General features: G+C 35.5%; 1 protein-coding gene across 3 annotated transcripts; it reads right to left on the bottom strand.

The window, feature by feature from the left end:
- Positions 1–1784: 1784 nt before the first annotated feature.
- KBTBD8 (kelch repeat and BTB domain containing 8) lies at positions 1785–14122 on the bottom strand. Of its 3 annotated transcripts, XM_045832472.1 has the most exons (4): positions 14035–14116; positions 13224–13434; positions 8647–9761; positions 1785–5089 (listed from the first exon to the last, which is right to left on the bottom strand). In XM_045832472.1, the coding sequence occupies exons 1-4, from the start codon at positions 14048–14050 to the stop codon at positions 4626–4628; spliced, it is 1806 nt and encodes a 601-aa protein (XP_045688428.1). In that variant the 5' UTR covers positions 14051–14116; the 3' UTR covers positions 1785–4625. The 3 variants fall into 3 exon arrangements, with proteins under 3 accessions (XP_045688428.1, XP_045688429.1, XP_045688430.1); XM_045832473.1 differs by lacking the exon at positions 13224–13434 and having other exon boundaries at positions 14035–14122; XM_045832474.1 differs by lacking the exons at positions 13224–13434; positions 14035–14116 and adding an exon at positions 12088–12172.
- Positions 14123–14515: the final 393 nt, after the last annotated feature.

The following is a 14515-nucleotide window of genomic DNA, read 5'->3' as shown; positions in this document are numbered from 1 at the left end:
TCCTGCTTCTGAATGCTTGCTTTCAGCAGCTGGTTCCCCCTCCCTTTCTGCCTGTATAACTGGTATATGAAAAGGACCCCTAACCCAGCCTTTTCAGCTCAAGATTTGGGAATTAACCCCCCCTTGAGCCCTGCACTTGTAATAAAGTTTGTGCTTCGTTATCTTCCCAAGTGTGGGTGGATTTTCCACAGCAGCATCACAGTAGGTTTATACCAGTATCACCACAAACATGTGAGTAATGTGTTGTGCTTCGATATTATAACAACTGTCATTAGGCAATAGGAATTTTTCAGCTCCATTATAAACTTATGTGACTACCATTGTATAAGCAGTCCACTACTGACCAAAACATCATTATGTGGTGCATGACTGCAGTCTAAATCATAATTTCTCAAGCCTTTAAGGTTTGTTTTTCTTCAACCTATTTGAGAGACAGAGCTCATACAACGGTATAGTATCATAATGATGGTGGGGTGCACATGGGTTGCCAAACGGAATTTTCCCACTTCATCTATTCCCTCATTGAGAATTAATCAGTTATAAATAACAGTTGACATTTTAAATAATAGTGTAGGGGGAAAGGTAAGACTCAAAAAAGGCAATTATTAAACACAAAAAAACAGAGCATCTATCTTTTCTATCAGTTTTGTTTGGAACTAATGAAGCATACAGGAACTAGGTTAAGGTTAAAGTTCGAATCTTGGTTCTAATGCCTGGTAAGCCCCCTTCAGCAATTCACTTGATCTTCGTGTTTCCTAACTGATAAAATAGAGTTGATAACACTGATCCTACCACTTTTCAGGCTGCTTTAAGACTTGACTGAAAATTCATTTTTTATAAACACTTATTCATTTCCTAGTATGTCCTAGACATTGATCTGAGGTGCATAGTGATAAAACAAATTATTTGCTTTCACAGAACTTACATCTCAATGGAGGAAGATATATGAATAAAGCAAGAAGAAACAGGTGGTATGGGTGGAGGCTGAATCTGCAGAAACGTGTTCTATTTTATATAAGGTGATCAGGAAAGCCTCTCTGGAATTTCAATAGAGACTTGAATGAAGTGAGTTGTCAGGTCTTTCTTGGCAAAACACACAAGGGCAAGGCTCTGATGTCAGAAAGGCTTGGCAGGTTCAAGAAACAAGCAGTGTGGCTGGATGACAGTGAGCTGGTGGAATGGCAATGAGGTCTAACAGATAAGGTTGGAGCTGAAGATCGTGTAAAGAGTTTGGCTCTCATACAAAGGTAAATAGGAAGACACTGGAGGGGTCTGAGCAGAAGAGGGCCATAATTTGACTCTTGTTTCAACAGGATCATTCTGCCTACTGTGTGGAGAACAGAACAAATTACTAGGAGTCAAAGGTGATAAAAGGAAGGCCAGGCAATGTATTCAAGCAGACAAGGTAAGCTACTTTAGACTATGGTGATAATGGTGCACATGGTAACTGGTTAGAATCTGGATATATTTTGAAGGAAGAGGCAATAGGGTTTTCTCATGGATTTGGATAGGATGTGCGAAAGAGAGGAGTGGAATAATAAGAATTTAGGCCAGAACAAATGGAACAAAGGAGTTAGCAATATAGGTGAATTTGCTTTAGAATTTAAAGAGCATTATATGAGGGGGTATTAAGTAGTTCATTTTGTACCAGAAGCCAAATATTTGATAGATTAAAATTTCATTCTAGTCTACCATAACATATTTCATGATTTTCACCAAATATTCAATCTGGAAATTCACTAGTCAGAGGTCAGTTTACAATAATGGAAATTTTTAATCAGAAAAAGTTTTATTATTAAAAAACAATGCCATCAGGTAAAAAAGCAAAAAAAAAAAAACTGTGCAATTATGGCAAAATGTTTAAAAACATCTACACATTTGCCCTGAAAGGACTACAGTACTTACTACATACCTGAGCACTGAACAATGAATGACATTTTAAACTGCTTCACACAGGGAATCTGATTCCTTGTGAATCATTCCAACTTTTTCTCATGCACCAATGAGATGAACTTGATGCTTAGGCATCAACTTTGTAGGATAACAGAATACAAAGATGGAAACTAAAGAATGCAATTAAAACTTTCCTATAATATAGTTATATCAAGTCCAGTTTTCAATGTCTAAAAAAATATATAGGAAAGTGCTACATACATTCTTCAAAAGCAAAAACAAGTTTAAACAGGGACCAACATATTTTCGACCTTTATTTTAATTCCATGGTCCCCTTTGTGCATTTTACTTATATTCTCAACATACTATGCAAAGGTATCTTAACTATCTATCTATCTATATATATCAACACCAATTACTCATCTTAGTTTTCTACGGCTTCACAAATCATTTTAAAAGTGGCAAAGTATCCTAGCTATATAATTTAAACAAATAGTTCTTAATACAAAATTCAATATATATTCTACACCCATAGCAAATTCTAAACCTTGGCTTTAACACACTGTACTTTGATCACACCATTAATATAAATTGTTACAGCAAAAGGATCAACTGTTGTGCAGATCAACAGAAAAAATCTACTGTGGAATTAACCATAACATGTTTGTTGTACTCCTATATGTCATACAGCACATGTAAATTACTAACTCAACATTTTATAGTATGCTTTCAAGTAACACATTATTCTTTAATAAATACAGAAGATTGTCAAAAAGCATCAGGGAATCGTAAAATACTCAACAAAGCTTTCAAAAATAAATTACATCAACATCTCTTGCAAAAGTTAGTTATTCTTGCTTTCCTTCCCTCTGCAATGCAACACTGTAAAGATGCTTTAAAAAACTCACAGAAATAGCCCCCAAACAGCATGAAGATGAAGAGAAGGAAAAACTGGGGAGAAAAAAAAGTTCATTGGTTGACAAAGTACAAAGAGATTATAGCTACACTATAAAACCCAGTAAGAAAAAAAAAGCACATTATCTAGCTTCAGAAGACTAGATTTTAAAATGTTAATTCTGTAAGTCCTGTCTACTTTGAATTCTTCTTCAGAAAACATTTCCTACTGTAGAGGTCTCAGACAAGCAGTTTGGAAAGTTTCTGAAAAATGAGGTATGTGATGCAAAGAGGCAATGTTTTTAAATTGTTTCACAGTGTCACATCACAATTTGTACAGGTTTCTAATTAAAAATATGCCTATTTATTTTCTTTAAGAAAATCAAAATGCTCCACATAAGGACAGACTCTGGCCTATAGTTATACCCTTTATTGATTACTCTAGGCATAGTACAAATTAAGTTACTGATCCAAATATCTACAAATAATATAACAAATGAGTTGCTTTGTATTTTTTTGAGTATTCCTAATTGATTGTTAGAAATTCATCAGTTAATATTAAACATGATTAAGTACCTATAATTCTCAAGTTCTATTTACTCATTCTTTTCCTTCTCAATCATCTTCAGCTAGAACAAGGTTTCCAACATGAAAATATTTATCACTATTAAGTGCAAAAATTTTAAAAAAATGAGGTTTTAATTGTCACATGTAACTTAAAAGCCATGAAATTCAACCACTGCAGGAGTTTTGTTTCTGTAAAACAGAATTTTAAAAGCAGGTGTAAAACTTCACATTATGCTCTGTGCAGAACAGAAATATGTTACCTTTCACTGTACCAATACAAACTAGATAAGTAGAGAATGGAAAAGGAAGTCAGGCAACAAAATGGCCCATGTTAGTGCAAACTATGTTTAATGTTCTCACTATTCTAAGACTGAGTCCAGTTACACCAATAACTGGCCATATCTTGCTATCAGGTAAGTAGAGAATCTTATGCAATCACAACAGTTCAACAGGTGAAGTACAATGGCCACAAAATTAACATACCAACTTGACAGGTAGGCAAACGCTCAGACAATTTAAATCTACCTAGCTATACCTACCTATAACTTATACTAGCACCAGCCACCTGTGATTCTGAGCCCTTGTCGGGATTTTTTAATGAAACAGTGTTAGCACTTGAAAAAGTTATCAACAGAAAACAGCTATTTTAAAACTTTAGCTTAATTTAAAGTTATATAGGAAAGATGAAACCATCAAACTGAAAGTTCTGAGATGATTTGTTTTTCCTTCGATCTACTCTAACAGAACACATTTAAATCTCAGTACACTTGAAAACAGTACATAAATATATATATATTTTGTGTGTGTGTGTGTGTGTGTGTGTGTATAATGAGAATCTAGGTTAGTGCTTCTCTGTGTTGGAGAGGTCACAGAGAAAGTCCTAGTGATATTGCCTCAGATTTTTACCCGTATTTAAAATAAAAAATCACATCAAACTAGTTTGGATGTCTCTAACCAATACCCTAATTGCTCTTATAAGACTGCATAGTAATTAATTCATCTGGTATCTCAGAGACTATTTATCACAAAATTCTAGAATGAAAATGATGTTTTTATACTAGAAAAAAATGCTGATAATTGCACTTTGTTACCTTTTGCTTACTGAAATGAAAATATCACAAGGATGAAGACATCCTTCCCTATATTGTAATCTTTAAGAATACCCACTTTCACATACAAACTCTCAGCTTTCTTAAATACTGACAGCATTTCTTGTGTCATTGCAAGTTTCCTCAAGTACTAGATGTCAGTGAGTTCACTAGACCCGTTACTCAAAGTACTTTCTGAAGACACTGAGGGTAGAGTTTAGCAACAGCACATTCAAAATGCCGGCCAAGGTCCCACAGCCGATCTGGGGTCTCATACACTTTCATCCATTGGTCAGTGATGTCATCATACTGGTAAAGGGAATTTTTTCTGCTGGTTCTGAAGACATGTTCTTCAACAGTCACTTGAGTGGCTCGAACAAATAAATGAAGTTTATTCTGGAAAAGTACCAGTTTAAGGTATGGATTTATAGACTCATCACATGGAAAGTCCTTCTTACGAGTCCATTTATTTAGCTCAATGTCATAGGCTTCTACAGTAAACATGCGCTGATGATTTCCACAGGTTCCAGCTATGTAGTAGATAGAGTCTTTGTATACAGCTGCTAAACCCTGGATTCTAGGCACAGTCATAGGGGTTAAAAAACCCCAGTAGTCTTTTTGAGGCTCATAGAAGAGGAAAAATTCTCCTAAAAGAAGAGGAAAAAAAAACAAGAATAGGTACATTTATATGTCTTTTTGGTTATGTTGAAGACTAAAGAACATAATTTTCCAGATATTTCACTTCCTAAAATACTGATTTTATAATCTGCAGAGATACATTAATTATAAAAGAGCTTAAAACTTCTTTGTTCCATGGCACAACATAATATTATAGATTATAGTTACCCTGAATTGGGGGTGTTCATAATTGGGAGAAGTGAGGAGTTACTTTGGCCTGATGGCAGAATAGTAGTTAAGAACTTGGTTCCATTTCTTCTATCCAACTATGTATTTCAGAAAATTTATTTTAAGCCACCATTAAAAAAAGCATTATTACTAAAGGTTAGCCAGTGAGGTCAAAATACATATATAGCTTCATCATGAATAAGCCACTATCAATTTATGTGCTAATTATCTAATTAGAAGATAGTATATAGAATTGTTTAGATTTGTATCTATGTGTCACTTATGTGTTTTAGTGTTTCCATAATGCAAAGATAAATATTCAAGAGGGAAAATATGGCTTAAATATGAGAGAAGACACACACATAGTTTATGGAGTTGACTTTGAGTCAGTTTCAATTCTATTTGAACAATAAAAGGGTGTTCTAAGTCAGACTGCCAATATAAAAATGTTGAAGAGAATTAAATTAGTGAAGGTTTACAAGGGTTTGGCTGATTATAACATTTCTACAAAATCCTTGATATAAAAACCTAAACCCTTTATGAACAGATTAAATGATATGATAATAGCCAGATAGTACAATGTAAGCTTCTGATTATTCATGTCAAATTTATTTACATAAAGAGGCTGTGTTTAGTTTAGCAATACCTATGTAGGTATGAGCTTCTCCTTGAAAACTGTTTTGAACTAGGTTTACTCTTATCTACAAATTTAACTGCCAGCTCAATAGTGATGTTATAATTTCAAATTTTCCTAAAATAGCTTGTTAAACTCCCAGCTTGTGCTTGCTCATCACCTGCTCTTAAATGATGAACTTGTAACAGGATTCCTAGTAAAGAAGATAGAAATTAAAATTTTCTAACATGTACTACCTACCTCTCTATAAATTTATTATGTAAAGAAAGATGATACATTTAAAAAGTTGATTTTAAATATCTAAAATAACTTTAATAAATTAAAAGCCATGATGGTCAGCCCTGGCTGGATGTAGCTCAGTTGGTAAGAGTGTCTTCCCCATATGCCAAGGTTGCAGATTCAATAGATGTTAGAACACATACAAGAATTAGCCAATGAATGCAATAAAAATCGTTATTTTTCTCTGTCTCTCCCCCTTCCCCCTTCTTTCTAAAAATCAATAAAATAAAAAAAATTTTAAAATAAAACTACAAGCAACAATAGGTAATTAAGAAAACCCTCAGAGCGTCAGATTTCTCTTATATAAAATACAACCTTGGACTAAACAAAGTTCATTCCAGCCTTGAAATTCTATTAATTCAATGCTACTTTGTTGTTGAATTTACATTAATACACAACCTTTACCTTCCAAATGAGTGTCTTACAATATATTCTATGCCAATCAACTAACTGGTCAGTCAGTAAGACCAGTAAATCATATTGGATGATTTAACTTATCCAACCACACTCAATAGATTTTACATCCATTCTTGTATAACATTTTTATACAAGATCAACAAAACTAAATCATGCCTATTTTTCTATTCAACTAAAATAAGGCACTAGACAGTACTACTCCTGGAAAATTAACTTTTACTGAACTTTAAACATATGGGCTAAGGCTTTTCTAGGAAATTTTAAGTCAAATAATTAGAGCAAAGAACCTAATTTAAAGGAAACAATAAGAACTAAAACTTCGTATGTATCTCGACACAGAAGTTGCCCCTTTTCTCTTGCTTTATTATATTGGGTTGACCAAAAAGTCATAATGTTTTTTTTTCCATAAAATAAGACACTTTTTTCATTTTCACCAATAACTTTATTGATTTGGGTATTTTGAGTATGTTGGCTATCTCTCGCTATTGACTGCTAGTGGGTAGAGGCCAGCCATGCTGCTCAACATCTTCCAATGCATTAAGACTGCCCCAAGCAAAGAATTTTTTGGCCAAAGTGTCATTGGTAGCGAGAAACTTCGGAAACCACTTTTGACACATTGAGTCAGTCATAGCACTTTCTCCATACACTGCACAAATCTTTTATTGTGTTTCAGTTGCATTTTTACCTTTCTTTAAATAAAAAAAGTGTGCTAAAAATATGCTAAAATGTTGTATCATTTCTTCCATCTTCAATATTAAAATGGATACAAAAAAAATTACTAATTTTTATGTGTTTTTTAAATGCACACTGATATTACAGCTGTCACAATACAATCTAACAAAATTATTTCTAATGAAGTTAAAGACAACTAAGTACTACTAGAGCCATTGTTGGGGAAAAAACATAATGGATTTTTGGCCAACCCAATAATAATAGCTGAGGAAAATATTTATACATAAGCAATTAATAAACAAAAGAGAAATAAGGATGTTGGTATAATCCACATTACATTCAACATTTAAACAACTAAAATGTGTAAAAACTAAACACAAGGAAGACATTAGTTATCTCAAATCTGAACCATGGAACAAATGTCTTATTTTCATACAGTCACTTTTTCTACTTCTGCATCATTTTAACTCTTTTAAAAAGCTAAGTATGTTCAATATTTCTTATCTATATTGGTAAAAGTATGAAAAAAAGTGACATCTCAAAAATTTTCCAGTAAAAAAATATTGAAAACAATGCATTACAGAAGGCTGCAGTGAAATTAAAATCAGAAGGCTGTCACTTCAAATTCTCCATAATTAAGTTTTATAACATTTGCAACCATAAAGCTTATACAAAATTCCTGGGTAATTGATTAGTATGAGTTTAGTTAATGCCTTCTTTTTTCTCTTAAACTAATCTCTAAAAGAAGGACTTGCTATAACATCTCTTGATTATATTATTGGAGAACAAAAGAAAAGTCATGCATCAACTTGCTTTCTTTTTTAAAGTCTTAAAAACAACTCTAAAATACTCCAAAAATACTAAACTATTACTTATTAAAAAATGCTTTCAGAAATACTTATTCCACATTTCAAAGCAGAAAGAACATAAAAACTTACAGGATTATTTTAATAACTTAAAAATATCTGCCTTTTTAAATTCTTTTAAATTTTGTATTTATTTATTTTTAGAGAGAGCAGAAGGGAGGGAGAATGAGAGAGAAACATCAATCAGTTGCTCTGCACATGCCTAACTGGGGGCTGGGGAGCATCCCTGACCAGGAATCAAACTGGCAACCTTTTGCTTTGTGGGAGAATGCCCAACCAACTGAGCCACACCTGTCAGGGCTGCCTTTTTAGATTTAAAAGTTTATTTTCTTTATAGATCCTTTAAAGAACAGACTATTCCACTAAAGTTTATGATAAGAAAGCCCTAAGTATTCCTCAATTAATAGGAACATACACTTGTTTTAGTATAACTGAAACACAATTTGACCTGTTAGTATTTCAGGAAAAATTGAATCACTCAGGCACCTACCCTGTAAAACATAGATCTTATCTTTGTACTCCACAGCATTATGAAACTCCATTGCAACAGGCATTGCACAAACAGTAGTCCAACAATTTTCTCTGCTATCATAGCACTCCACAGATTTCAGTGAGTTTCTCCCATCGCCTTCATAAACGCGCCCTCCAATTGCATACATTTTACCACAGCAATACACCAGTTTGCAGCCTATTCTGGCACGAAGCAAGGATGGTTTGGATAGCCACCTATTGGTGGAATGATCATACATCCAGAAATCATTTTCTGCCTTATGGTCGATGGAAACTTCACTGCTGCTTGGCCTGTATCCTCCTGCAATATAAATGTCATTATCTGGTGATATAAGAATCCCAACTTCTCTTAGATCATTTGGTGGTTTGCATAATTTAAATACTCTTCCTGTAACTATATCTAGACAAGGCACTGTTTGCTTCTTTCCTGAGTGTTTGTGGGCAGCATCAAAACATATGATCATTTCGGATGCAGTCATTCCAAGTCTCTGTGTACAGCCATTAGTATTAGAGGGTCCCTTCTCTACACAGCTTTCTGCTATAGCCTGTGCAAACTGAGGGGGAATTTTCTCTATAAAGGTATCTTCCATCAGAGGAAAACGTATGCATTTGGCAAAAATTTCCGGAAGGTGCACTTCTCTTTCATTCTGTTCATGTTCAAACCACCTTACAATGCTTTCATAAACATGCTCTTCTCGATCTACATTTAAATCATCACTGTCTAGTATGCTTATCAGCTGGTCTTTTGTCAACTGGAGAAACTCTTGTTCTTTGGTGACACACAAAAACTTTTTACGAATGTATTCTTTTGATCGATCTCGGAGTTCCTGATGACCATAATGATCAGCAAAGATGAAGACCCCAATAGAATTTTGTGGGTCCAAATGACTGATCATATACTTAGCACATTGGTCTTGGATGGAAGGAATCTGGAAGATGCTAGCTGCAGTAAACAAGGCTTGAACATTGGCCTCTGTCAGAACAACTCTGGAGGTGTAGGCATACTTCAACACTAAATCCATTGATTCAGCTTCAACACCAACTATTCGAACTTCTTTCTGAGAACTTTCTGTAAGGCCACTAGTGAACATGGATCTACAAAGGAAAGAGTACTTAATATTATGCATCCTATAAATAAAAATTATGGTGGCAAATATTAAAAACTATAAATATACCACAAAAATAATGTTTGAAACTGAAAAATATTTCCTAATGTGTCTCCCAATATTCTGAATGGGGATAAAAGTTGCTCATCTAGCAGAAGGATTTAATCTAATTTCAAAAACCTCATTATCAGGACCATCCACTTTGTGCCAACTCTGAAGAAAGGGAAGGATACCAAAAGGTGGCATGGAATATTCCAGAACACCTTATCTTCCATGGAGACCCTATCCAGGCTTCTGGTCAAGTTGCCTTAAATCACCAAGCCAGTCAAAAAGTTTAGAATACCTATAGAGTGCTAATGTGATGATACATTAGCATATAGAGACTAATAAAACTTTTCATGTCCCAATGGAAATACACAAAGCAACTCCTGCCCAAAATATATCTTTAAATTTTTCACCTTAGAAAAACAAAACGTTCTTTGTAAATTCTTATTCTCTAACTACTCATATTTAAAACCATCTTATGAATAATCCCTTATTCATTATAAGGATTATAAAGAACATCACTTTACTTATCCTTGGGCATTTTGAAAATCTTTGCTTAAAGAAATATGCTGAAAATTCTCCAAGTTATCATATTTTACCTGTTATATCTGTATATGAATAAAGATTATGGATGGCTCATTATAATGCTTATTTCTAAATATAATTTATGAATTAACTGATTATTCGAAGATAATGGTTTTAAATCCCAAACTATTTCCTTTAAGATCAAGCTTTTTTAAAAAAATTAAAATATCTGTCCATTTATGGGCCTTTCTTGGCCAAAACATTAAGTAGCCAGAAGCCTGGCTCTTTATTTAAGTATTTGTTATTTACAAACATTATTTGCATTTTCAAAATTAAAACATAAAAACCAAATCAAAATCTCTTTTAAAAGCCTTTCCAGAAAGGGGCTGTGTGCCCTAGAATGCTTACTAGATGTCTATTGAAGAAATTGGCCTAACACTGGTAATAAAGTTAACTATCCAGACCCCTCCTATTTTAAGTGTTATGCTATGAAAAATATCCTTAAATAGGAAGATTTCCAGTTACTTTTTAAATCTCCATTAAATTATTTTAAAATTCTGAGAAATACTGGAGATACACAAGGTATCACAAGGACCCAGCTGACTGCCTAGGTTAACCATCTTTGAGTCCTATTTTTACTTCCACAATGCAAATTTTAAATTTAATATCACACAGGGCTTTTTTTGATGACTAAAAACTAGATGTTCCAATGTATGAGCTGGTTTTCAATTCAGGTGCTGAAAAACTCAATGAAACAGTTACCAATTAAAAAGAAAAATAAAGCCCTTCATTAGGCATAGATTAACTCCCAAAGGAGAATGTTGCTACATATCCCTTTATAAGGGAACTACTACTGACCTGAATAGGTTGGTCCCACACACAAGAGCAATATGACATCTGATGAGTTCTTCTCTGTTCTAATAGGTTCTTTATGTAAATTCTATATAAAGTGGGATAATGTCCTCACACAAAACTCTGAACAGCAAAACGTTTGTAACATAACAATACAGAATTTAATTCTGACAAGTCACTGGGGTCATGAAACTGCTATGCCAGATTCCATGCTACCAAATTCTTCCACCAGTAATGCAAGACTTAGAAAATATTAAGTACAACTTTCTAGATCTCACATAAAGAGAAGTACTGTGCCAAGAAGCTTCTGTATGAAAACCACAAGCAAGAGATAAAAACAATCATTAAGTTTTCTAGCCAAATATCTTCATCTAAATTCACATATCTAATTTCTTAGAAATTAAGAAAATCTATTATAGTATACTTCTTTTAAAATGATTTGATTAGGTCTTCAAAACTAACTTTAATTATGACATTTAATGGTAACATTTCAGTAAGAAGATACATTTTCACTTTGAAGTTTCAATTTTTTTAACAATTCAAACTTTATATAATAAAAACTTCTATAACGCAACTTTGAAGAGGACCCACACTCCTGTTCCTTAAAAGTCAAAAAGTGACTAAGAAGCCTGGCTCTGTAATCAAATCCAACTTCAACCACTCACTAGTTAGAAGATTTACACAGACCACTTAATTTCCCCAAGTCTCAGTTTTTATTCACATGTAGAATGGAAATAATAACTGTGCAGAGGTAGAATTGTAAAGAGTACATAAAGCAATATACGCAAAGTAAAGTTACCCCAGAACTTGATAAGCGGTTAATTATGACATGCATTTAAGCACATAAATGACCTAACCATATCTAATGGACAGTATGGATAAGTGAATCTCACCAGCAGTTTCTATTACTAGGCCAAACTGAGTATCTTTTCTGTGCTATATGAGTTTCTTCTTTTTCCTTTCCAGTTCACTGCTTCATAATGGTTACTACTTAATAGTCCAATGACCTACCCTCATATTTGGTTACATCACAAGCATCAGACTGAAGCGACTATATTTAACTCAGTGTTCTGAGAAATAGGAACCAGATACTACTGTCTGGAACACTATACTACTATATGTCCTATAAAGGTAAGCACCTTCAAAAGGAAAAAAGCACACTTAAGAGTATGGCTGAGAAAATTATTTCCTGTCTTTCATGCACCATTAGTAGGCATTGAAAGGCTAAAAACAATTAGCACTTGAAAAAAATGAGAACTTAAACTCAAGCAGGAAGCTGCCTTTATCACTGATCTTTTCCCTTTTCAAAGTTTTGTGAGAATAAAAGATGAATATAAATGAAATGAAAACTTAGCTTAAAAAATGCTTTGGGAAATCTTGGAAAAAATCACCAGTCTGGGGCATAAAGTACATAGAAAACTATACTTCATTTATTTTTATTTCACTTTTATCTCCATGGCATTAAAACAATCTATTAGCAGTTATTTGTTTTGTTTTAACCTGCAAAAGAGCTACATGCATTAAAAAAATATGCATCATGGATAAATTTCTGGAACAAATTCTAGACCAGCACCGTCCAATAAAATTTTCAGTGATGGAAATGTTCTGTATCTGGGCTGTGCAACGTGGCAGCTGCTACCTACAGGTGGCTACTGAGCACTTTAAATGTGGTTATTGTGCCTGAAAAACTGAATTTTGAATTTTGTTTAATTTTAAATAAAGTTTCAATGCCACACATGGCCAGTGGCTGCCATATTGGGCAGCACAATTCTAGATTTTCTGGGCATTTATCTGAAACAAACAAACAGAAACATATTTACTAACTTAAAAAAAAAACCCACCTGAATTCTAGGAGAATCCGACAAGTCAAAACAAGAAAAAAATGTACCACCTGTTACCTATTTTCACAAAACAAACTCATTGGTTTTATTTCATTGTAGCACGTCAGTATTGTAATCAAATGGCCGATGGTGAGGGGGGAAAGGGAACTCGGTGCGGATATCGACAGAAGTCTCTACCATCATCATACCTGAAGTAAGGGCTGATTGCAGCAAGAACGTTTCTATGACAGGAAAATGTTTTCCCGTGATCCACTTCCACTACAATGTCTGTCAACTGTCCTTCATCGTACATTGTTTTGAGTTGCTTAAGAATACTGCAAGCATGGAAGGGGTCCATGGCATCGCTGGTTGTGTCTGAAGATGGAATCCCATTCGGAGTTGGGGAAGACTTATTTAAATCTAGGAGGAGAAAAATTGTACAACTACAAGAAGTTCGGAGCCAGTTTCGGCGTTGCGGATTTTTTGTTTTGTTTTTGTTTGCTTGGCTTGTTTTTTTCCCCACTACAAAAATACTCATATATACACCACCAAATGACACCGCAAGGGAGCATGTGGGAACGCGCGAGCTGCAACGCAAGTTCAAATACCAGCCTACTCCTCCGGAGCCCGGCGAGCCCGATGCCCGCGCTCGCCGAGGGTCCGTGTGGACAGACAAGGTGAAGTGTCTGTGGGGACTCCACCGACAGCCTGAACGTCCCAACGGAGAGCCGAGGGCGGGAGCCTCACAAGGAACGCGCATGGGATGACGGCCGCTGGTACTCCTCAACCGCCTCCCGAAAGGTCGGAAAGGCGGCGGGCACCCGGCTTCCCTTATTCTAATTCTGGTCCAGCCGGACCGCCCACCGCCCTCCACGCCGTCCATCCTCCCTCCCCTCAACCCTCTTCACCTCTCCATCTTTCTCTCCGGCTCCTCATCGTCACCACCACGGCTCGCAGAATGAGCCTGACCCCCGGCCCACCTCCCCCGCAACGCACCTCCCTAGCTACGATACAACCCACCTGCCGACGCGGCCATTTCTCCACGGGCCGGGCTCCAGCTATTTAAGGAGGAAATGTCATTTCGCTTCACTCTATCACAGGTTCCGGCTCTTCTAAGCTTCTCCTAGCCAATGGGATGGCCTATGAGTGTGGCTCCACCTCCATCCTCCGAATTCCAAGCGTTGCTTGGTCAGAGTGTATGCAGGGCACATCGGGAAATGTAGTTTTATTGTCCCCGCTCCCGCGCGGTCTGCGTCGGGTGGAGGCCAAAGCCGGGGATTCCTATTGGCTGGTTCTAGCGAAGGTGGTGAGCGGGGTGGTCGCCAGGTTCTGTCAGTGGGGTACTCAGTATCTGCCCAGGGTGGTATCCTTGTAGCTGAAGAGAGCTGTCATACAAAGGGCCTGGGGTTGGGGAAGCTCTTGAAGGGAAAATTATCTCATGGTAGACCTTTCTCATCTCCCCGGCTCATTCTTTTTTTTTTTTTTTAAATCTTGTTCTTCA

Source organism: Phyllostomus hastatus, unplaced genomic scaffold (assembly GCF_019186645.2).
Source record: "Phyllostomus hastatus isolate PE091 unplaced genomic scaffold, TTU_PhHast_1.1 phas_contig_16, whole genome shotgun sequence".
Lineage (NCBI taxonomy): Eukaryota > Metazoa > Chordata > Mammalia > Chiroptera > Phyllostomidae > Phyllostomus > Phyllostomus hastatus.
Note: the sequence above shows the minus strand (reverse complement) of the source record. Positions and strands in the feature narration are given on the sequence as shown.

Bases quoted from the DNA above. Each gene is read 5' to 3' on its own strand.
- KBTBD8 (XM_045832472.1), bottom strand. The intron at 9,762-13,223 runs GTATGATGATGG...TTTCCTTTGTAG, and splicing joins GCAATCAGCCCTTACTTCAG to ATCCATGTTCACTAGTGGCC. The intron at 5,090-8,646 runs GTAGGTGCCTGA...CTCTTCTTTTAG, and splicing joins TAAGATCTATGTTTTACAGG to GAGAATTTTTCCTCTTCTAT.